Here is a 17,051-nt window from a genome sequence, read left to right as displayed (position 1 = left end):
CTCTCTAACTGATCATATCTGACTCAAATACGTTTACCAGCAGTGTGCAAGTCATCATTGCTGTCACTGCTGACATACCCAGTGTAGCTTTAAATTACCTACCTCAGGCACCAGTAACACTGCAGTAACTGAAACTGCAGACTGATGATGGGTTGCAAAAGCTATGCAGGATGATGGATGTGCATTCTGATGCTTAGCTTACCCTGCACCTTGTATAGGTAGTGCTACTAAATTAGTTATCTCTGTAGGTACTACAATTACATCTCAGAGTTCAGTGTAGACATAATTGGTACAAATGGTATGAAAAACATATAATGCTAGTGGCTGGTGTCTGTCTGTAATTTTCAGCCTGGAGGTATGTATTTACAGTCCCTCCATTGAAGTATATGAGACTTAGACACTCATTTTCCAGTCATGTTTAGCTCAGGAATGCACAAAAAAAATGCTTTGTGAGTACCTTCCCTTCCAATGACTCATGTAAGCACCCAGAAGCCTAGATTTGTTTCTGAGGCATTTGATGTGAGCTTTATTGCTTCCTTTAGAATAGTGGGAAAGCAGAGTTTATTGTGGTAACAACATTTTGATACCACTGATTCTAAACAAAAGTGCAGAGGGATGCTGGGTGCTAAAAAGAGAACTCCGAGTCATTAAGCTTGGGATTCACGAATGTTACAAGTCAAATTCTGTGTTTCTCTCATTACTGCAACATCACACTCCAGTCCTCAAATTCAAATCTGGATCTGAGCTCTTCCAAATTCCACGGGTTGAAACCGAGGCTCTAATTTTAATCTTTCTGCAACATATTTGTTCACTTAACTCTGATCTCAGTTTGGCACCCCACTTTTGTGTCCAAAATAGTATCTGTCTTAAGATTGATTTACGATTAGGAGATGATGCTTTATCTCTTAAGAAGTGATATGTTCTGTGCAGCACAACAACATGCAAGAGAAGCTAAGCATCCACCAGTTGGTTCAGTTTTGACCCTGAAATAATGGCCTCAGACCATGCATATACCATGTGTTTAGCCCCCAAGTCTCAGATTCAATGTCAGTAAATTTCAAAGACCAACAAATTTTCTTGACAGCTTGCAAGTATGGGGTAAATGCCATTTAGGTTCTGAATTATCAGTGTTGTGGATGCAAAAACTCTGACTGAAAGCAGCTTCCCTTTGTGGAATTCTATCCAGGACTCAGTGTCTAGTGTGGAGAGCCTACAGCGGAAGCACACACAGTTTGAAAAAGCCCTGGAAGCTCAGATGGAGAAAATTGATGAGATGGCCTCATTTGCTCAGCAGCTAACGCAGAACAAGCATTATGACTCGGACAACATCACCAACAGATGCCAGGCTGTTCTGAGGAGGTGATGTCAAACCCTTCCCATGTTAGCCACCCATCTCTTTTGCAATGAGACTCTCCCATGTGACTAATATCTTTAAATGTTTTACGAGAACCATGAACTGGTTTGCATTTACTCAACTTTGTGCCTTGCACTGTGGTCTTGCCAAATTGGCCTGAGTCTAGTCAATATTTCATTAGGAGGTTTCCAAAATACAGTTAAGTGGAGAGGGAGCAGGATTCAGAAAAAAGCAGTTTTCCTGTAATTCTGTATCCTGGCCTGGCCTTAGGGACAGTGCTGCAAACAAAAAACAGAGGCCTGCTGCACCATTAAATAGTTCATTATCATTAAATACCATCAACAGAAGTAATTTGCTACACAACTGCTTTTTCACTGCTCTAATAGGGTTGATCTTAAAGTCCTGTTCAAATCATCTTTTAGGGCATTTGTAATTTTTCTGATCAGATCTTACCCTTTCATGTGAATTACTTTATTTCTCCTAGCATGTTGCATATTGTTCATCTTAAATGCTGACAGTAGAAGCAGTTGTATTCAGTGCTATGGTTGATGAAAAGGTATACATAAAATTTACGAAGAGAGATTGGAGATACATTACGATTAAAGTGACCATATGAATTTATTGATATGATCAAACTATCTCATGCCTGCATTAACATGAATAAAGTGCTACAGGTCCACATTTGGAAAAAACATGAAAGGATGGTTTAGCTTTGGTTTATTAGCAACAAATACTATCATACTCACAGGCTTTCCATATAAGAAATGTGTTGAGTTTTTGTTCTCTTGTTCCCTGAAAGGTAATAATGGTGATTCCTAGAGGCAAATATCATATATACAGAATTTGTGTGTACTTTAAACATAGCTATCTGCTAGTAATCCTTCCCGTAGAGTCCTGAGCATCTTCTCTGACAATCCAAATCATGGGAGGCTGCATATTATGGACAGTTCTCTCCTAGAGAATGGAGGGTTACATCACGTGTGTTTTAGAGATGAAAATTGACAACCCTTATCCTGTCTAATTCACTCTGTGGCTTTTACCTTACACATCTGTCTTAATCTCAGAAAAGAGAAACTGCTGGAGAATGCTGCTGCTCGCAGACATCTGCTAGAGGAATCAAGACTTCTGCAGAAGTTGCTGAGGAATTCCTTTGAGGTACAATTACAAAGGATTCATGGTATTCTGGTCTCTTAAAACATACTGTGCTGCATAGATCTGAATCCGTGAAGGGATTTACTGCAGGAAAAATCAAGGAACTGACTCTGGAATGAGATGATATTGGGAAAGATGAGGATAAGAGTGAAGGGATATTTTTCAGCTTTCAAGTCACAGCTTCCCTCCAGTCACCAGATGAAAGATCTAGTGTGCACTGGATGCCAGCAAAGTGCAGAAGAAACAAATGCATTAGAAGTGAATGTGCCACCATTTTAAAATTCATGGGAAGAGACAAATCAGTTATTTTTTTGTGAAATACTGACAGTGGATTAGAAATGGGGAGATAATTGCCCTTTCTCCCCCATGCACACATGTGCCCATGCACTTTCTCACTGCATGTCTCATGGACACAGCCCCCTTTCCAGGTAACAGCGCTGGTAAACAGAGATATAGGGATGACTTCATTATGAAAGACAGAAGGAGCTTAGGGAAGCAGAACCTCAAGAGGACAACTCATTTGTGTCACTAGTCCCATGTTTTATACATATTAGAGGAGAGCCTGGCGGGCTGGAGCTGAAGAAACACTGAAGGTTTTGTCCACTTCTGTTCTTTCCTCCCCAAAGGTGGCTGCCTGGATCAATGAGAAGAATAGCATTGCCCAGGATGATAGCTGGAAGGATCCAAGCAATCTGCAGACCAAACTGCAGAAGCACCAGACTTTCCAAGCAGAGATCATGGCAAACAGAAATCGCCTGGACTCCATTAAATCTGTGAGAGAAGTGGGGTTGATGGCAAGGGTGGGCAACTGGCACAAAAGACTCCGCAGGCAGTCTGAGTTACAATGATCTCAAACAAGCAAGGGGGAATCACTGTCCCCTCACTGACATGTTCATGCTGTCTCTGAGGGGACTGGGAATCTTATTCCTTTAGTCCATCAAGAGCTTTCTGTGTCCGTTGGTTTCTTTCAACTTCTCTCTTACTGTCTAGTGTGAGCTTGCTACCTATATTCACTGTGCACGCAATGGAAAGAGATGGGTGCTTTCAGTGAAAGATTCAGTCTGCTGACTTTAGGGACTTCTCTCTGGGGTGAATACCTCTTTAGAGGTACACCTGTTTCTTTCCAGCAGGGAAGCTAGCTGATTGGATGCACAACTTCAACAAGTCAGATAAGAAGTATCCAACAAAAAGGATCAAGAAGAGTTTTCAAGTGTTGTCTTTGCAGAGACATGCTAGTAGGAGAGATATGAGGGAAGTCTGGCAAGCTTTGTCAGATACTTGGCAGAAACTGTGATCAGATGATGAGTTTGGAAGGACAGACTGTTACATGTTTATTAATCTTATTTTCAGCACAGTGCTTACTAGCTGTATTTTGCAATAGATAACTAAGCATTAAAGGTAGATTCCCTCCTCAGACTCACCTGCATCCAGGATTGTAGAAAAAAAACCACCTTTTTTTAAAAAAAAAAAACCCAACAAACTTTTAACACCCCTGTATGCAGAGACAACAGAGGGGTTAAAGGGTGGAGTTACAATTCTCTCTAATCTGTTTTTAAAGAGTTGTTTGCACAATCTCTTTCTCATTATTTCTTGATGCCCTGTCTTTTTGTTGGGAATAGCCTTAGTAGTTGCTCTTTAGAAGAAAATTAACATCTTCTGTCCTGATACAGCATCTTTCTCTTGCTCTGCCTCCTCTTCCCCACTGCAAAATGTAGAAATAGCTCAGTTTAGCTTTCTAAAGCAAACTTGGTCCCAGCTTAAGGATATATCTACAGACTCTTCTACCTGATGGAGGTCTTGCTGTGCCCCCCTACCTCTTCTTCTACCAACCTGTTAAGCATCTGCAGCTCAGGGATTAGAAATGCACATAGACTTTTGTCACATAATACAGTGGTACAACAGTACATGGTTAAAAGAGCTTTTATTATCTCGTACAGTGGTTCACTTGTATGAGATAGTCCTCTCAACATTCAAGGAAGGGAATAGAAAAGGATAGGTGGCTGGGCAATCTCAAACAGTGATCATAGAATGTGGCACATCACAGAAAAAAACTGAGTGCTTGCAAACAAGGCTCCCTGCCAGCTTTTAGGCAATGTAGCTGTTGTGTAATGAAGATTCTCTTTACCCTTTGTCTTCTAGTATTGCCTTCTAGCATTTCAAATAATCTCAGAGGCCAGAAGAACAGGAAAATCAGTCTCTGCCCTAGTTTCAATAAGCATTTTGCCTTTATCTGTTTTCTCTTCGTCTCTGCAGCCTCTATCTGTTACGTCAGGAAGCAATGGCTGCAGCTGGCCCTTTACATAGCAGTGCCAGTAGACTTCATTTGTGGAGGAAAAAGTGATATATTCTGGTGCATTCAGCAAAGGAAGAAAACTTTTACTGTTCTTTCTGCTACAGGAAGGGGAGAAGATGGTCCGTGAGAGGCACTATGCCCCTGAAGCCATTCAGTCCAGACTACAAGAAATGGAAGAGCTATGGGAGGAACTGCTAGCAAGTTGCCAGGATAAACGGGCCAAGCTGCAGGATGCTTACAAGGTAATACAGGGATGCCAGCGGTGGTGTCTTGGTGTCCTTTCCAGAGATAGCACAGCTGCCTTGCTACATGTCTCATCAACCAGTGTGTCACTTGATACAATCAGACCTGATTCCTCAAGACCATTAGAGCAAAGAAACTACGAAGTGTAGACTGATTGAATGGAATCAGCAGGAGAACTGGAGATCCCTATGGAGGGGAAAGGATTTGTAGGTTATGTTCCCTTCTGCTTTCTGCTGCTGGTTTAGATCAGGATTCCAGAAAGGGTACTGAGGGGAAAATGCGTTCGCTCATATATGTCAACTCTCCGCATCAGTCCCAAAGGCATCTTTTCTTCAAAACATTGAGAAAGAAACCCACATCTGTTTTTCATTCCTCTAGCTCCAGGCACATGACTTCTCATGACTGTGAGTTTTCAGTGGGCTATCAGACACTCTGTGGGTATAAAATAGAGCTCTCCTTTTAAATGGCTTCCTTTTAAGGTACCGTGTCCATCATTTGTATTTGTGCAACACAAGCAAGATTAGCTCTTGATGTTCTGTGCCTCTGTTCTTGCATTCACTCTGACTGAATTCCTTTCTTCATTTGGACCACCATCGTATCGGGGAAGAGTTCACTGAGTACTGGGAAGCTTCTGTGTGTTTGTGTGTAATTCTTACTGAAATTGGATGAGATTTTTATATCATATTGTCTGTCCTAAAGGTGTAAATGACCTTTTCTTCCTGCTTGTCCTCAGGGCCTTCATTTTCAGCGAAGTGTAGAGGATATGGAGAAATGGTTGGAAGATGTGGAAAATGAGTTGAAAGCACCATATAGTAACAATGACCTGGTGGTTTTGAACAGTCATGTGAAGAAACAGGAGGAACTGGAGGAAGATATTGCTGGCCATAGGGACCGGCTGCAAGAGCTTGTGATCACAGCTCAGCAGTTCCAGAAGGAGAAGCATTTCCTTGCTGATGAACTAGAAGAGAGAGTGGATCAACTGGTGCAGAGGTGTGTGTGTGTCTGGCCTGTAGAAGATGGTAGAAGCCATCTTTTTCCTATTTTTATCAACCTTTTTCTTCCCTGCATATTTTTTTTTTCTTTTCTTCTCTACATTATTCTGAAAAGAATGTTTTGCATTAATTCCTTATTAATCTGCAGTCCTCATTGGGTTCTCTTTAAAACCTACAGATACAAAAGTCTACGTGATCCTCTGCAGGAGAGACGTGGGAGTCTGGAGGCAAGCAGACTTCAGTACCAGTTCTTCCGAGATGTTGATGAGGAGTTGGCCTGGGTTCATGAGAAGCTCCCCATGGCTTCCTCCAGGGATTATGGCCAATCCCTGGCAACTGTTCAGAGTCTACAAGAAAAGCACCAGGTAATGTCATGTGAGAACCATTCTCAATCTTTAGAATCAAAGAGAGAACATGGAATTCAATTTGCCTCTGGGCAAACTTTATCTGCTGTGCTTTGGCTACCAGGATTCATGATGCCAGGGATTACTGTTATCTTTGTCTGATAATAATGACATTTTTTGAAAGATGTGTCTGAGACTTGGCAACATATGGGATTCCATGCTGCTTATCATTGCGGTGGTGCAGGTACCACACCATACGCTTTTCTGTGGACACATAGGCTCTTTCTGTGACTTGAGTTCAAAACCTGGCCTTTGCAATACAAAATAGATTTTACAAACTGTTGTGCATGCTGTCATAGCTTCTTTGGGCTTCAGATGTCCTAAAAAATATGCTTTGAAACTCAGTAAGTACATGCAATGCAGTTCATTGCTCAGATGTCTCAGGATAACCTCCCAGGGAAACATCTTTCCCCAAAACTTGTTCTGCTCTGGAGGGAAGGAGTTAGCAGGTTATTATGATGATCCTTAGCTGACCTTCATTCTAGATAGCTGCTGAATTGTTTCACAAGGTTCAGGTGGGCCATCAGAGAAAGCAAACATGAGGTGGAAGGAAAAAAAAAATCCTGCTAAAAGTCTCCAGCAGCTATTGGTATTTAATGTTAGCAAATGACAGCCTGTTTAAGTGCCAGGTCAAGTGCCTCTGGGGAAAATCTTTGCAATCTGCAATAGGACTGTGAAAGAATATCTTATAAAGTGGGAGTGTGTGTGATATTTTTATACAGAGAGAGAGAGAGTAAGCCCAAACATTTGGTGCAATCTGCATGTCTACAAAAAAAAAGCTGAACTTACAAAAAATTTGAAGTGTCTCCAGGGTGAAAAGTTAAGACTGCTACAGGTGACATACTAGGACAGGGATAAAGTCTCTTAAAAAGTCGATTTATCCTAGGTGTACTCACAATTTCATGAACAATTGTAAATGTTTTTAAATGCATCTTCCAGAATATTCCTGAGTAAGACCCATGGGTATATTCTGAATAGTTTGCACCTTCTTAGTATTTGGTGTAATTCTTGTATTTGTAAAAATTCTGTATTTAAGCAAGATGCAGTTGGTGACTTTGAGATTAGACAGTACGAACAAAAAGCTTGTTTGATCATGTTTGAAAGTGTAAATGTTATGTGTGCAATTACTCCTCAAAATTATGAGCTGATTGACATGGTAAGGAACTAATTAGGTTCATGGAAGAAAGGAATGTTTAAACTGAATTAATCTGATAAAATATTTGGGATAACTGAAGGAACAGTGGAGATACTGCTTTAGGCTGCAATTATCTTTGTGCTAATTGGCCAGGTCTTAAAATATTTCAATGAACTGTGAGAATGGGAGATATAGACCATAATACCAGTGCATAATAAAATGCCAATTCTTCCTGCCATTTTGCTTCTTATTCTCCTGGAAGCAGGATTAAAATATAAGCTTTGAATTCTCAATCTTTTAGTAGTTAGAGTCTCTACACCCTTTTTTTTTTTTTTTTTTAAATGTTGGCTCACAGAAAAACAAATGTCAGAGGTAACATAACAGTCAAGAATTGAATATACTATTACTTCCACCCTCTATTGTTTGTCTACTGAGCCAGATTTGCAAAATTCAGTCCTTGGTTTGTTGCCACAGAAGAGATTGTGTGTGAAATGTAGCAACCTAAAAAAAACCCCAAAACCCAAAAAACACTGTCTTGCAAAACTGCATTTACACACAAATATAATATGCACAGACACAGCTGCTTGGCTTGGAACCCCCCTACCCTTTTTTTTTTTTTTTTAAATTCCTGTTGTTATAAATGAAGTACTGTGAATACATGTTCCTAAATGTTCAACTGTAAAGTTGGTCTTCATGCTGCTAGCTTATTATTAATACACAGTACAAGATGTTTTATAATCTTTGCCACTGGATTCCATTCTGCTGGGGTCAGATACAGTGTCACTTTTCAACAACATAGTGGCTGTCTTGAAATTAATAGGAGGAAGTTAAAGGCAAGATTAGAATCAGAGTTCTCTTCCAGCCAAGTCTGATACTTAAGTTGAAAAAGCAGCTCCTCTCCTCAGAAAGGGCATCTCTTCTACATTAACATAGCACTGTAGTCTAACTCTGAAACTGCCTGTTTCATAGCTATGAAAATAAACAGAACAATTGTAAAATGGTGGGGTTGGTTTGTGCTCAAGGTGCTCAGGCATAGCCAGGTGTTGAATGCACATCCACCCACAGATGAATTGATGGCACGGTCCTTGCCCACCCAGGCAAATATTGTATGAGGGGCTATATGGAGGAATGCATATGGTTTTAAAATCTACCAGTCTTCAAAAATTAATTTCAAGTCTCTGAGAACTGGTTCGGGTAGTTTTCTTCTTTCCCTGTCCTCTTGGCTGCCTGGTAGTATGTGTACCCACAGTGTTTGCAATGGCTGTTATGCAAAGCTGCATCTTCTACAAAGGCATTGGCAAGTGACAAATACTGATGAGCAGGTGAATTGATTGTTCTTCCCTAGACACATTTTAATTCAAGAAACACCATGTAATGGGGTGGAAGCTGGTATATTTCGGTGGAATCTACAGATAAGAGGTTTGTGGTTAGAACCTCTTCCCTCCACACTCTGAGGTGGATACACAGCAGGGTCCAAACTTCATGGCTATATTTGATTTCTATAATCACTCCATCACCCCCAAAAAACTCCTCCACTCCACTTCAAGCATTCAATCAGCCTTTGCACCACTGACCCATCTTCATGTATAAGATTTATAATGGAATTACATGACTACGTTATCTGGTATAAAAATCTCCATAGCTTTTATTTTTGGTCTCTCATTTTACTCTTTACTCTTTCCAGAATTTGGAGAATGAGATAAGCAGTCGGGATGCTTTGACCAAAGCAGTGCTCAGTACAGGGCAGAAACTGGTAAGGGGAGGCCACTCAGCCTCTCGTAAGATTATGGAGCATATGAAGGAGCTTGAGACTTCTGTAGAAACCTTGAAGGCAGAGGCTCAAGAGAGGAGACAGCGGCTCATGCAGTCATATGAGGCCCATCTGTTCCTGAATGAGGTAAAGATGGTTCACGAGACATTTATTTTGGTCTTTCTTTGCTTAAAAGAACTGATATCTTGAATGGGTGCAAGTGCTGAGACAGGAGCAGAATTCACACTGTCCTGATTTTTCACATCTGGTAAATATGGATGCAGTAGAGAAATAACAGTGTCTTTTCCAAGTAACTGCATGAGGGATAAACATGTAACCTTAATTACCAGGTCCTGGGTACACATTTTTTTGAATAGTGTCTGCTAGATTGCATTACAGGAAGGCACCTAAGCTGCTCTCTGTTATCACTGATGTGTCTCTTCGGGCACCACTGCTTTCCAGTTTTCTTTCTCTTGACCTAAATCACAACTGTGTTCAGGCTCAACCCTGTATTTCATACAGCTACTGGAGGTGGAGGCATGGCTGGCAGAGAGGAGCTTCATTCTGGAGACCTCTGATTATGGGAAGAATGAAGAATCCACACAAGCTTTACTGCGTAAACTTGAAGCTACCAAGCTGGACATGGATGGTTTCAGGCCCCGGATCAAGAAAGTACAGGAGACAGGTGCCAGCTTAATAAAGAAAGACAGCCCAGAGAGGTAGGAAAGTGAAAAAAGGCTTCTGCTCCAGGTCTAACATAAATGCCCAGTGAAGGCAAATATGGAAAAGTTCAACCTTCAGTAGCTGTTTGGCTCGTTCAGAAATATGAGTCCAGGGGACGTCAATCCCTCCTTCACCACCATCACACACACTCAGCCCTCAAAAAGCTTGATGATTATTTCAATGTTTTCATGACTGTTGTTTTTAACAACAGGCCAATTAGTGCAGATCAGCTTCTTTGTCCATTGTCTATTCCCAGGAACTATCATCTAGTTCTCACTTACACCATAAAGGTTCAAAAAAGACCATGCTTGGGAAAGGAAGTGGACATTCTTGACAGTTCACTGTTTCTCATTGCCAGTTTGCTTTTATATCTGGGGAGGAGGAAGTGAAAAAAACGGCTGTTCATATGAGATACTTTAATTTCCTGAACTAGCTGGTTTTAACACCTCGGCATAACTCACTCCATCATGTTACCTGGTTTCTTCTGTATTTTGAGGGTGTTGCAAATTCAACCAGTGAGAAAAGACAATGTTCAAAAAGAACAGTAAAACAAAGACATACTTTCTGATTCTTGTTCTTTGCAGTCAACCCATATTTTCAAAGCTCCAGGGGGTCCTAGGAGACTATCAGTCTCTCCTACAGAAGGCTGAGACCCAGAGAAAACGCCTGCAAGAACAATTCCAGCTCTATCAGTTTGAAAGAGAATTCCAGCTGGTGGATGCATGGCTTTCCAGTAAACAGTCTGTAGCAGAGTCCGATGACTATGGGCAGGACTTAGATGATGTTGAGGTAAAAGAAAATAAAAGGTATTGTACGTATTGTGTTGCAAAGCAGGAATATATTTGCTGCAATTTTTGTGTAGCTGCTGACAGTGAAGCATGTTACAGTGACAAAAACTAGCAAACAAGTTCTCTCTGCAGCAAGAACTCAGACTGGTTTCTGTCTGCTTATACAGGGCTCTCTGAGGTAGCTTCTTCCAACAGAAAAAGTAGGTGCATCAGAAAGTTAGCTTTTTCTTGGGATAAGGTGAGGTCAGCACACTTCACTGCTGGCCCTGATTATAAATTTGACACGGCCTAAAAAATTTGACATGACCAGGGCCATGGTCTTGTAACAATTTCAGTGGAAAACGCTGGGATGCAGCATTCACCCCTCTAGCTGCTGACTTCAAGGATAAATTTCTCCTCAGGGCACACAGTGCAGAGAGGTATAATTCATAGTGTCCACTTATCAACAACTGATGCATATGTGGACAGCCTAACAGGTTATGTTTCTTACGATCTGGGCAGCACCTGTTTCTCAGGATGTGGATGAATTTTCTCTGTGACATAAGATGTTAAATGATCAAGACAATAGAAGCCTTCTGACTCCAGATCATCTGGGTTTATCAAGTGATTTGCACTTGTAGACTGCAATACATAGCTTTTGCTTTATACAGTACAGAGAAAGCGATTCCTTCTGCCTCTCTCATAGAGGTAGGCTGAAATTCTTATATCTAAGTCTCTGCCCCCATTTATCCCACAGGTGCTGGAGAAAAAGTTTAAAGATTTTGTAAATGAGGTGAAACCCCTGGGACATTCCAAAGTTGTCGTCTTAGGTGAGTTAGCATCTAAACTAGAGAAGGAGGGCCACAGCAAGATGGACATTATCCAGAAGAGAACAAAACAGATCAATGAGATGTGGGAGAAACTGTGCCATGCCATCCAGACAAGGACAGAGGTAGGAAATACATGACAAACTGGGGCATTGAATTCCCTGCAGTTTCCCATGTCCTTCTCTTTTTCCCAAGCCAGTGCATTGCTCATGTTGAAACACAAGGTTTATAAGAGCAATGGGTGTATTCTGTTCTATTCTTTCTTGATCTGTTTCCTTTTACAGCCACTGCTTACCCTACTGTTCCTCGCAAGGCTTATACTTGAAAGATATTTATCAGCATAGAGTAATTCTGTTTTCCTTAATTCACTGCTAGCTCTGGTTTCTTGAAAAACTAAGCCAATCTAACGGTTTACCACCACTAACAGGAGGCTGGCTCTGGCCCTCATTGGACTCTTTATTGAACTACTTCAGCTTATTAAACAAGATGAAAACTCTTCAGATTTTTTTGCTGAGTTAGTTACTTGAAGTAAAAGAAGGGGTATGGGAGAGAAGGTGATAGAGGACACAGAGCCAAAACTACCTTTTGTCAGCAGTTAGATGTTAAATCAGCTTACCCCCTCTCATGAAACTGCAGTCACAGATGTGTTTGGAAAAGCAGAGAAGACATGTAGAACTCAACTTTTTTGTTTGCTTTAAGGAGAACGTAAAATGTCAGATGTCCTGAACTCTTTTTTTCACTACCATTACATACACTATTGTCTGTTAGCAGCAGTAAATGCATGATAATTCTTAATATATAGTTTGAATGTAAAACAGTATTAGAACGTTTTTTAATCCTCTCATTTCAGAAAACCTAATTTTCACTTAACTCCTCTTATTTTCACCATTTGCATTGTAGGCTTCTATTCCAAGCAAGTTTTTTAGGAGGCTTTCTGTGATTGAGAGTTACCTTTAGAGGGCAATTCATGCTCTCCATCTTGATCATTCATCTTATGTAGGGATAAATTGCTCTTTAGAGACATCTGTTTCTTTCCATTGACAAAGAGAAGGGAAATTAGGTTAGCTTGAACACATCACTTTCAGGTGTCTTAATCAGGAAGGTGTTTCACTCCCATTCTTGTTCAGTCTGTACTGTATTAGGACATATTAGGGTTGCCCTTTTTTGTGCTGCAGACATGATATATAGTATTACCACTGAATTGTTTCTTTATTCCAGAATCTAAGAGCAGCCCAGCAAGTTCACCAGTATGATCATGATGTGGATGAAGTAAAGGGCTGGATGCAGGAGAAAGAGGCAGTGGTGGATATAGAAGATTATGGGTATGATCTTCCAAGTGTACAGACACTTCTCAGCCAGCTTGAGGGAGTAGAGGTAAGGGGATCTGTCATGAAGCAGTGGCAGAAAAGCATAAATGGGGGGAAAAAAAGAGACTGATGCTTGATTTGAAATCCTCTCAAGTGCCTTGTTTGCAGGCCAGCAAAAGATAAATTTATTGCATACTGAAATATTCTTTGTGCTTCACAGAACGGGGCCTTTTTGTCCTGTTTTTAACATTGTGATATTATGTTATTAAGGTTTTTACTTCTAAGGATGAGCTTCTCTTCTAAAATCTATTCCAAATTGTTATAATTGCAAAAGTGTCTTCTGAACTACAAGAGACTTCAGCTCCACACTTATAAAAATAATCAGTGTGTCACATCTAAAGAAGTTTCTTTGATGTTTGATGATAAATGTTAAAAGGCATTAGGAGGAAACTGAGAGGAAAAGTCTTGACAGAGTCATATTTCCAGCCTCTGTGCAGCCAGTGGCTAGAAAAGATATGCACCATCTTTAAAATCTGCTTTTGATAGGTGTACGTAGTGACTTGGTCTTACAATCCATTCTGTCTCTGTTCCAGAGAGATCTAGGTGCCATCACGAAAGAGCTGGATCGGATTCGGGGAGAGGCTTGGCACCTCAGCCGCACGTACCCTCAAGTCAAGGAAAACATCATGGAGAGACTCACAGATGTGGATGAGTGCTGGGAAAATCTGGGCAAGAAGTTTCTGGAGAGGAAGGCCAGACTGACCCAGGCAGAACAAGTCCAGCTCTACTTCAATGACTGCAGGGAGTTGATGTATGTGTTGGCCCCTTGAGTTTGGCGGTAGACCTTATTTCTTGTCTTTCCTATACAAGATTCTCTAAATTACACCTGTCAGTTATTTACTCCTGTCCCAGGTGGTCTGCAGCTTACTTGCAAATCTCTTTGGATAATAATATATGACATCTTCTCAACAGCACTTCAGAGAATTTACTGCACATCAGAGGTGACCATGCCACTCCACTTCAGCACAGTGTGCATGACAAACGCATATTTTTAGACTATTTCCTAGACAGTCTTGGAGAATTCAGTCACTCTGGATAGATTTGGTAGTCTCACAATTCCAATTGAAAATACTGTTGATTCTGTAAGAAGATGGGGGAGTCTCTGCTAGATAGTCAAGTAATTTGTTCAGCTGTACAGACACTAGTGCCTATTTTTCTGAGTCAAAGCAACAACATTAAAGATAATCTTCTAGAACAGGATAGCACTTGCTCAAGTGCTGAAATTGTTTTGCACACATGTACTTAATGCCATTGCCCATATGTACACACTCTTCTGTCCATTCTTATTAGGGGTCAGGTTTTTTGCAAGAATTCAATTGCTGGGAAATTCCCTTTTTTAATATGACTTAGAACAAAATGCTGAATATTTAAAGCATCTGCAAAACATGCTTTTTAAAAAAAAGATATGTTGAGCTAAACATCTCATTTTTTTTAAATCAATCATGCCAAAACATCTATAAGCAGAGGTCTAATGTAAAAATTGAAATAAATAATGGAAATATACTATAGTCAAAGTGGCAGACTAACATTAAAATATTATATTTTATCATTTTAATGTCATTTTCATCAATATTGATGTATTTTTTGATGGAAATTGTGTTTTTTAAACAGGATTTCTCACAGAAGAAATATGCACATTTTTAGTTCAGTGTAGTTAATGAAAGAGTTAATCCATAACAGAAGTAGAAATACAAAGACACTAAAGTGGTTCCCACTGACTATTGGACATTTACTATGCTAAGGGATTGATCCTGAGCTCAGGTAAATCAAGATGCATTGGTTTATGCCAGTTGAGGCTCATGGAGTAGAAAATTTTCCTTGAAAAGTATCTATCAATATGCTTCTTTGCATGAGTGCTCTGTATGCATATGAAGTACTTTCATGCATGTGGCTAAGGTTAGATGGACATCTGAAAGTCTCGGTCTCCCTGTGCCATGTATAAAAGTACTGCGAATGTGTACAGCCTAGGCATTGCAGTTACGGTTCTTTCTGAGGATTTGAATGTGCAATGCTTTAGTATGTATAGATTCTCCAGTTGCCTTTCTAACAGGCTACGTACTGAAACAGCATTGGGAATATTATATCAGGTTATAAAAATCTGTGGATGCATGAGTGAACCTTCATCAATGTATTACTATATTCATATCTTCTGTGAGCAAATAAAAGTCTGTATACATGTGTCTACAGCCATGGGATGTGTGCATTCCTGAGTATCCAACAGACTCGGATTCCTTCTGGTTTTACCATGTGGACTTTATTCTGTAGGGCCTGGGCCAATGAGATGCATGCACTAGTGATATCTGAGGAACTGGCAAATGATGTCCTGGGAGCTGAACTGCTTATCAAGCGTCATGAGGAATACAAGCGTGAGATAGAGAAGCAGTGGCTAAAATATGAAGAAATGGAGCGGGCAGGAGGTGACCTAATGAAGAAGGGACATTTCATGTCTGTGGAGGTGTGTTGATGAGTTAAATATTTTACAAACAAGAGTGAATAAAGAAGACATTAAATAGGCAGGAGTTGCGGCTTTGTGTCTTTCAAAACAGAAGAACTAAACAGGACAGTCAGGTTCTCTACTATTGAAAGCTGCAGACTTTGTGTGACATGTAGAAAAAGAAAACGCCTTTTAAAGTTCTTACTCCTCTAAAAACTGATTTTGAAGCTGACCATAAAAGAATAGTCACTAGATTGATTATGGCGGGGAGGAATAGTCGGGGGGGTAGGGATGTATTCCTATTCCACTGAAAAGACGTGCCACGTAAATGAGATTTTAGCATTTAACTACACAAGACCTAGAAAAAAATACATCATAATACAATCAACTATATGATGGAGTGATGTCCCTGAGTACACCAGAAGATATGTAATTCTTCAGAAATGTCATAGAGCCAAAGAGGCAAGAATGTTAAAATTTCTGTGATCCCGTTATCTATGTACCTTTAGAGTTTGACCTTCGTAGTGGTCCCAAGCTTGTCTTGATACTGTCAGTAGATCCAGAGATCACACCATCAAAAACATCTTCAGAATTTATGCAAGATCACAATACTTCTGTTGTAGAAAGAATTAGAGAACTTTTTACAGTTTACAGCTCTCCATTGTTGTCTTGCCATAAATGGATGCATTTGTTGAATTTTCTGATTCTCGCTAGTTCTATAATACAAATTGCCTGGGTATAAAGTTTCATCATGGGAAAGTATGTAGCAGAATGTTGATCATATAGTATGTGGAATATGCATACAATTATAATATATAGCTATACAACATACAGGCTAAATGAATGCAAGTAAGAAAAATGAGGACTCGGACATCCTTTCTAAACTATGTTAACACCACAAAGTTATCTAGAGGTCACCTTCTGGATCCTGAGGGCAGATTACACACTAGTTGGCTGTCACAGGAAAGTCTGATTGGATTTTTTCACCTCCTGGCATTGCAAATGTTATTTTTCTAGATTGAAGAAAAACTGTTAGAGCTGTCAGAGCTGATGAAGAAGGTAAAGGAGAGCTGGGACATGAGGAAAGAGTTATATGAAGAAAACTGGGAGATTCAATTGCTCCGCAGAGAGCTAGAACAAGCAGAAGCATGGCTGGCTGCCAAGGAGAGCTTTCTTTCAGATCCTAGCTACGGGGTGAGTAACAACAGTGCAGCACTTCTGAAATGTCTCTTAGCATATACAGAGTGCTTGGAGCATGTATCAGCTCAGGCCTGAAGTTAATCACGATCTAAATAGTAATGCACCCTTGAGATTACAAAGAGCAGGAGCTCTGTCCTCTTAGAGAAGTGAGCCCAGGACAGTTGCTGCATTTGACATGGTGATGAGCTCCAGGAGATGGTGGCTTCCAGGGGGTGGTAGAAGACTGGGGAGAATTCCAGACCATTTTTTCACATAATAATATAACTTGCAGAGGGTTCAACCTTCCCTGTCATGCTGAGAGCCTGTTTCAAAACGACAAAGGGTTTTTCCCCACCTTGTGTTGGGTGGTAGAATGTTTTGCACAGATGGCTTGATAGCTAGTTTGTAAATTCCTATTTAAACACCAGCAA

At 40.4% G+C, this 17,051-nt stretch overlaps 1 protein-coding gene across 1 annotated transcript in view; it reads left to right on the top strand.

Annotated features, from left to right (window-relative positions):
* Positions 1–17,051, top strand: part of SPTBN5 (spectrin beta, non-erythrocytic 5) — a 98,659-nt gene that overhangs the window by 73,143 nt on the left and 8,465 nt on the right. Inside the window, 14 exon segments of the mRNA XM_075712881.1 lie at positions 1,187–1,359; positions 2,419–2,509; positions 3,133–3,279; positions 4,904–5,041; positions 5,776–6,032; positions 6,213–6,399; positions 9,258–9,470; positions 9,846–10,042; positions 10,631–10,835; positions 11,571–11,765; positions 12,859–13,014; positions 13,541–13,758; positions 15,273–15,462; positions 16,459–16,635. Coding sequence (XP_075568996.1) covers positions 1,187–1,359; positions 2,419–2,509; positions 3,133–3,279; positions 4,904–5,041; positions 5,776–6,032; positions 6,213–6,399; positions 9,258–9,470; positions 9,846–10,042; positions 10,631–10,835; positions 11,571–11,765; positions 12,859–13,014; positions 13,541–13,758; positions 15,273–15,462; positions 16,459–16,635 — 2,544 coding nt within the window.

Source organism: Pelecanus crispus, chromosome 6 (genome assembly GCF_030463565.1).
Source record: "Pelecanus crispus isolate bPelCri1 chromosome 6, bPelCri1.pri, whole genome shotgun sequence".
NCBI lineage: Eukaryota > Metazoa > Chordata > Aves > Pelecaniformes > Pelecanidae > Pelecanus > Pelecanus crispus.
Note: the sequence above shows the minus strand (reverse complement) of the source record. Positions and strands in the feature narration are given on the sequence as shown.